Here is a 7,442-nt window from a genome sequence, read left to right as displayed (position 1 = left end):
ACACTCTGGGAGCTTTTAATTAGCATGGCTCTTGGAGGAAGGCCATCCCATAATACAGACAAGCCCCGCCTAAGGGAAAGAGCAGAAAAGTGGACAGGAGTGAAGAATGTATTTGATATAGACATCTGTAGCTGGCCAGTGACAGCGATTTGTCCCTGAGGTCATTTCCAATCGCAGTGCTCTGGAGGAGGGACAGCAACCTGCTGTCATCCCATGTGCAGATCTGGGGCCCTGCGCCCCTCCCTGGGGAAGAGTCCGTCACAGCCCTGCAGCCCTCCTTTTAAAGGGCTGGGCAGGGGATGGGGCCGGGCAGGGCAGCCATGGGGCTTCTCCTGCAGCTCCCCCTACCCAGGGAGAGGCAGGCACAGCTGGAGGAGTTACGGGAGAACTTGCAGCCACCCAGCTGTGCCTGGCTCTCCCTGGCCAATCTGAATTGGTGCCAAAACAGCGTTGAATCTCTGAAACCGCTTCAGCCGAATCTAAGCGGAACGGTGATCTGAAACTTCGAAACAAATCACTGTCCCTCCAAAACTGCCGAATCCAAAATGGAAACGAAACATAGCCGTTTCGCGCAGCCCTAGAAATCAGGTCTGTTATCACTCATCTCCATATATTGTACTGCTGTTTCATAGTTGGTCGGGTCGGAAGGGACCTGAGTGGATCATCAAGTCCAACCCCCTGCCATGGGCAGGAAAGGATGCTGGGGTCAAACGACTGGCAAGATGTCCATCTAGCCTCCTTTTAAAGACCGCCAGGGTAGGAGCCAGCACCACGTCTCTTGGAAGTTGGTTCCAGATCCTAGCCACCCTGACCGTGAAGTAGCACCTCCTGATATCTAGTCTGACTCTCCCCTCTGCCAGCTTGCGACTATTATTCCTTGTTACTCCCGGTAGTGCTCGGGAGGAACAGGGACTTCCCCAATGCCTGCTGGTCCCCCTTGCCCAGTTCGTAGACGGCCACCAGATTCCCTCTCAGCCTTCTCTTGTGGAGGCTGAACAGGTTTAGGTCCCGTCGCCTGTCCTCATAGGGCCTGCCCTGCTGCCCCCTGATCATGCGAGTGGCCTCCTCTGGACCCTCTCCACATTGTCCACATCCCTCCTGAAGTGCAGCACCCAGAACTGGACGCAGTACTCCAGCTGTGGCCTGACCAGCGCCGCATAGAGGGGGAGGATCACCTCCCTGGACCTGCTCGAGATGCATCTGTGGATGCAAGACAAGGTGCGGTTGACCTTCCTGACTGCATCCCCACACTGCCGGCCCATGTTCATTTTAGTATCAGTGATGACTCCAAGATCCTTTTCTGCCTCTACTGATGAGAAGGGAGCTCCCCAGCCTGTAGGTATGGTGCCGGTTGTTCCTCCCCAGGTGCAGCACCTTGCACTTGTCACTGTTGAAACCCATCCTGTTCCCATCCGCCCACCCCTGTAACCTGTCTAGGTCCGATTGCAGCCTATTTCTCCCTTCTAGCGTGCGCACTTCCCCCCACATCTTAGTGTTGTCAGCAAATTTGAACAGGGTGCTTTTTTCCCCCCTTGTCCAAGTCACTGATGAAGATGTTGAACAGTGCGGGCCCGAGGACCGAGCCCTGGGGGACCCCACTGCCCACACCCCTCCATGTCGAAAATGACCCATCCACCACCACTCTCTGGGGGTGGCCCTCCAGCCAGTTGGCAACACATCTGAATGTGTGGGTGTCAACACCGCAATCCCCTAGTTTTTTTAATGAGAACAGGGTGAGGGACAGAGTTGAAGGCCTTCTTAAAGTCCAGAAAGACTACGGCCACCACGACACCTGCGTGCAAGGATTTGGTGACCTGGTCGTAGAAGGCCACCGGGTTGGTCTGACAGGACCTGCCTCAAATGAACCCATGTTGGTTGCCCCTAAGCATGATCCCCCCTGCAGGTTCCTCGCAGATGTGCTCCTGGATAATTTTCTCAAAGAGCTTCCCTAGGACCGAGGTAAGATTAACGGGCCTATAGTTTCCTGGATCCTCCTTCCTCCCATTTTTGAAAATGGGAACCACATTGGCCCTTTTCCAGTCCTCTGGCACATCATCGGAGCACCTCGAGTGCTCATAAAGCTGTGCCAGGGGTCCCGCAATGACCTCTGCCAATTCCCTCAATACTGTGGGGTGGAGATCGTCAGGACCTGCTGATTTGAACGTGTCTAGACCTACCAGAAGTTCCCTGACTAGGCCCTCCCTGATCCTGGGCCTGGCAGCGCCTCCCCTGGGTCCATCGGGCCCTGGTCCCTGCTTAAGAAAATGGAGGCAAAGAAATTGTTAAGGAGGTTAGCTTTGTCATCTGGTGTGACCACCACATTTCCTAGTGTATCCTGAAGCAGGCCCCACATTACCCAGTACCTTCTTTTTACCCCTTATGTATTTAAAAAAGGACTTCTTGTTATCTTTGATCCGGGTTGCTAGTCCCAGTTCCATCTTCGCCTTTGCCTTCCTAACAGCCCCCCTACAATCTCGGACATTGGAGCTATAGTCCTCCTTGATGGTGGACTCCCTTCCATTGGGCGTATGCCTTCTTCTTAGCTTTCAGACATTCCTGGATGCTTTTGGTGAGCCATGGGGGCTTTTGTGTCCTCTTGCCCCCTTTGATCCACGTTGGGATTACCTCCCTTTGGGCTTGGACGATTGTCTCCTTAAGGAGCGACCACTCTTCTTGGATACCAAATTCCCCTACTGTCTGGGACCTCAGTCGCTCTCCGACTAGTCTCCTTACCTCATGGAAATCTGCCCTTCTTAAATCCAGGGCTGCTGCCTTGCTGCCGGCCTTTGCCACCTTGCACTGGATGGTGAATCCCAGCAGGCGATGATCGCTGTTGCCCAGGTGGTCGAGCACCCGCAGACCCCTCACCAGGTCATTGCCTGTGGCCAGGACCAGGTCCAACAATGCGTCTCCCCTTCTGGGGCTGTGCACCTCCTGGGTTAGATGGAGGTCCTGTAACATGGCTGGGAACCTACGTGAGCGGTCAGACCTGGCTGACTGCTCTTTCCGGCAGATGTCCGGGTAGTTTAGGTCACCCATGATGACCACGTCCCTTGACTTGACTGCCTCCGTGAGCTGACATGAGAATTCCCAGTCCAGATCTTCTCCCTGGTTGGGTGGTCTGTAGTAGACCCCCACCGTTGAGTCCCTTTCCCCCCACCCCCCTTGTATTAAGACCCAGAGCACTTCATCTGCCCCTCCAGTGCTGTTGCTTGAGGATGTACATTTCTCCTTGACATAGAGCACCACACCCCCACCTTTCCTCCCTGTCCTGTTCCTCCTCTACAGCTTATACCTCTTGATGTTTACCGCTCAGTCATGCATTGGGTCCCACCACGTTTCAGTGAGCCCCACTATGTCCACTGGTAACAAGGACATTATCTCTGGAGACACAAATCCACAGCTTGAGAACTGAAACTAAGCAACACAGAGATGTTTAAAGGGACCTTCTAGACCAGGGGTGGGCAAAATGCGGCCTGCAGGCCGGATGCGGCCTGCCAAACCATTCTGTCTGGCCCACGGGGCCCCTAAAAAAATTTAGAAAATTAGTATTTATCTGCCCCTGGCTGCCTATCATTCAGCCCTTGATGGCTTGCCAAAACTCAGTTAAGCAGCCCTCTGCCCAAAATAATTGCCCACCCCTGGTCTAGACTGAGCACCGAGTCCCACTGGGTAGAGTGGTTTTCTTTAATCTTTACTAGTCTATAGAGGAGCCTCTGGGAACCCCATCGGATTGGGCCTCTAATATAGTCCATGGCCTGTTGTGACCTAGTTATAAAACTTTTCTAAAAACATTACATGAATATATTGTCTCATATAGTATATTATTAGAAGTTATAATCTCTATTCTGTGATGATTTCTCTGAGCTTTAAAATATCTTAAATTAAAACTGTCTTTATATAGGTTTATTCGTTTAAAAAAAAGCATCTTAAAAAAAATCAAAACATACAATTCAATCAAAAAATTATTTAAATAAAAAATCCAATTTTTAATTAAAAAAAAAATCATTGATTGTTATCCATCCTGATTTTAATAACCAAAATACATTTGGTTTTTAAAAACATTGCTGTAGGGTGTAACTAGTTAAGCAAGTCAGATTTGTAAATTGGGAACCAGCAAAACGTTCAAGTACCGTGCAGTAATACTCCTAAAAGAATCAACGCCCCACCCAGCACGCGCGCACCCCCCTATCATGTAGGTTGGGAATGAAGGTGCAGATCAGTTAGAAGAGATGTAGGAAAGGCAATTGCTTAACAGATGTTACTTAGACTGAGAAACATGAACGGACCCATAACTTTAGATCCTAGGCTCTTAACACAGTTTCATAACATGGTGAACAGTCAGTTAAGCTGCTGTATTAATTTTGTCTCCCAGCTCCCTTACTTTTGTCCAATAAAAGGCAGTATCTGGTAGTTAGTCGAATTGCTGACTGTGATTCTTCCCCCCATGTTTGCAGTTTCAATGCGTGCCCCAACGACTGTTCTGGCCGAGGAGAGTGCAGGCTCAGCAACGGCAGCAATGCTGTTGAATGTGAGTGTTCGGAGCATTGGAAAGGAGAGGCTTGTGATATTCCCTACTGCCTGGATGAATGCGGATATCCTGAGAGAGGTCACTGTAACTTGAATGGGACCAGAACGTGTTCATGTTATTCAGACTGGCAAGGTAAGTGTCTTGATAAAGATGGAGAAGCTTTTGTTACAGGGGTGCCTTTCTCCATTTGAGTTCTGTGGTTAGATGGAAGCACCTGCTAGTAAGCTGAAAATTGCATTACATGGCAGACATTTGCCTGTTACAGATGTTTTCCTTCTTCTGTATTCCCAAATAGACTTTTCTTGATTTCATAGACATTCGGGCTGGAAGGGACCCTAGAGGATCGAGTTCCAGGGGCAGGAAGTCAGCAGGGATCATAGGATCCCAGCAAGAGAAGCATCCAAATGTGCCTTGAAGGTGTTCAAAGTGTGTGCTTGAACAGTCTCTGGTGGCAGTCTATTCCAAACCTTGGGAGCTCGGGCAGTAAAGAAGTTCTTCCTTATGTCCACCCTGAATCGGTCGTGGCGGAGTTTGTGACCATTTGATCTTGTCATCCCTTGGGGCGCTTTGGTGAACAGACGTTCCCCCAGATCCTGATGAGCACCCCTGATAAACTTATAGGTGGCCACCAGATCGCCCCTGAGTCTGCGCTTTTCTAGGCTGAAGAGTCCCATGGCTCTCAGCCTCTCATCATAAGGTCTGTTTTCCTGCCCTCTGACCATGCGTGTGGCTCTCCTCTGCACCCTCTCAAGCTTCTCCACATCCTTTTTGAATTGCGGGGCCCAAAACTTGACTCAGTGCTCCAGCTGTGGCCTCACCAAGGCTGAGTACAGTGGGAGAATGATGTCCCGGGATTTGCTTGAGAAGCATCTATGGATGCAAGCCAGCATTTTGGTCGCTTTACTAGCCACAGCATTGCATTGAAGGCTTGTGTTCATCTTGTGGTCAACGATGACCCCCAAGTCTCTTTCATCTGTAGCGCTAACCAGTGTAGCACTGCCGAGCCTATAAGGGTGCTGCAGCTTTTTCCTCCCAAGGTGGAGGAAAACCTTGCATTTTTTGGTGTTGAACACCATCAGGTTCTCATCTGCCCATTTCATGAGCCTGTCAAGATCTGCCTGGATCACCCTCCTGTTCTCAGGTGTGGATGCTTTACCCCAGAGTTGGGCAAACTTGGCCAGCCCGTTTCTGACACCTATGTCCACATCACTGATGAAGATGTTAAGCAGTATAGGCCCTGGGGCAGAGTCTTGAGGGACCACACTGGTGACCGCACACCACGACAATTGGCTCCCATCAACCACCACCCTCTGGGTCTGACCACGGAGCCAATTCCCTAGGCAGCGGATCGTGGTGAAGTCAAGGCCGCGGTTAGGCAGTTTTGCCAAGGGGTGATCATGGGATACCAGATCGAAGGCTTTTTTTAAAGTCAAGATATATGACATCAATCTCTTCCCCCTTGTCCAGGTGGTAGGTCACCTGGTTGTAAAGGGAAGTTACATTGGTCAAGCAAGACCTACCCACAACAAACCCATGCTGGGTATCCCTCAGGATGTTGCCGTCAGCTAGTCTGTTGAGGATGGCCTCTTTGATAATCTTTTTCCAAGACCTTTCCCAGGATAGAGGTCAGGTTGATGGGCCGGTAGTCTGCCAGATCTACTTTCCTCCTTTTCTTGAAGATAGGCAGGACATTGGCCTTCTTCCAATCTTCGGGCACTACACCAGAGTGCCAGGAGTTATCAAAGATCTGTGCCAGAGGCTGAGCTATGATGCTTGCCAGCTCCTTGAGTACCCTGGGGTATAAACCATCAGGTCCGGCTGACTCAAAGGTATCCAGCCTGTCAAGGTGTTCCTTCACGACGTCAGCTTCAGTGGCGGGTAAGGAATCTCCCTCACCCAGACCTTCCCAACCCACAGTGATGGAAAACCTTGGAGCTGGTCTTGTGCTATGATACTTTAGCATGTACATTTTTTTCATAAGTAATGGAAGGGCACCGGGGATATCAAATCTACTTGTGAGAATGTCTTTTGGCATATTTAATGACATTAAACATTAAGGCTTGAGGCATGGCCCATTGCATAAGCAACTTCTGTTGTCTCCTAACACTTTAGTAGATCACTAGTTGAATACTGACGTCAAGGAAAGATTGGTATTTACTGAATCCTTGGTATCAGAAATACTGTTTCCTTTATTCTGTTTCTGGCACATGAGATCTGACAAAATTGATCCAATGTAACGTAAGTTGTCACTTGCATAATAATTCCTAACAACGCTTTTATTAAGATTTTTTTTTCTCACAAACAGGTCCTGGCTGTGCAGTTCCTGTACCAGCTAATCAGTCGTTTTGGACCCGTGAAGAATACTCTAATCCAAAGCTTCCTAGAGCATCCCACAAAACAGTAATCCATGACAACATAATGTGGATTGTGGGAGGCTATGTATTCAATCATTCTGAATTTCAGATGGTTTCAGCGTGAGTATAAACACCTCTCAACCTCTGTCGTCTTTTTGCTGATTACAAGATATCTGTAGATTTCAGGAATTATTTTTAGGAAAGATCATTCTACAGAACTGTCCCCACAACCAAGCCAAGCACTTAAAACATGAGCTTGCAAGTGCATGTTTTCATAGTTTCATAGTAGGGTCGGAAGGGACCTGAGCAGATCGTCAAGTCCGACCCCCTGCCATAGCAGGAAAGAGTACTGGGGTCAAACGACCCCAGCAAGGTGATTGTCTAGCCTTGTCTTAAAGCCCCCCAGGGTAGGAGCCAGCACCACTTCTCTTGCAAGTTGGTTCCAGATCTTAGCCGCCCTGACTGTGAAGTGGCGCCTCCTGATGTCTAATCTTAATTTACCCTCTGTCAGCTTGTGTCCGTTATTTCTAGTCGCTCCTGGCAGTGCTCGGGGGAAC

At 49.6% G+C, this 7,442-nt stretch overlaps 1 protein-coding gene across 1 annotated transcript in view; it reads left to right on the top strand.

Moving 5' to 3' along the window:
* Nucleotides 1–7,442, top strand: part of ATRN (attractin) — a 246,227-nt gene that overhangs the window by 34,625 nt on the left and 204,160 nt on the right. The window contains exons 5-6 of the mRNA XM_019525801.1: nt 4,458–4,663; nt 6,837–7,005. Coding sequence (XP_019381346.1) covers nt 4,458–4,663; nt 6,837–7,005 — 375 coding nt within the window. The remainder of the gene's footprint in view (nt 1–4,457; nt 4,664–6,836; nt 7,006–7,442) is intronic.

The sequence above is a fragment of the Gavialis gangeticus genome, unplaced genomic scaffold (assembly GCF_001723915.1).
Source record: "Gavialis gangeticus isolate Ggan-Ray unplaced genomic scaffold, GavGan_comp1, whole genome shotgun sequence".
Lineage (NCBI taxonomy): Eukaryota > Metazoa > Chordata > Crocodylia > Gavialidae > Gavialis > Gavialis gangeticus.
Note: the sequence above shows the minus strand (reverse complement) of the source record. Positions and strands in the feature narration are given on the sequence as shown.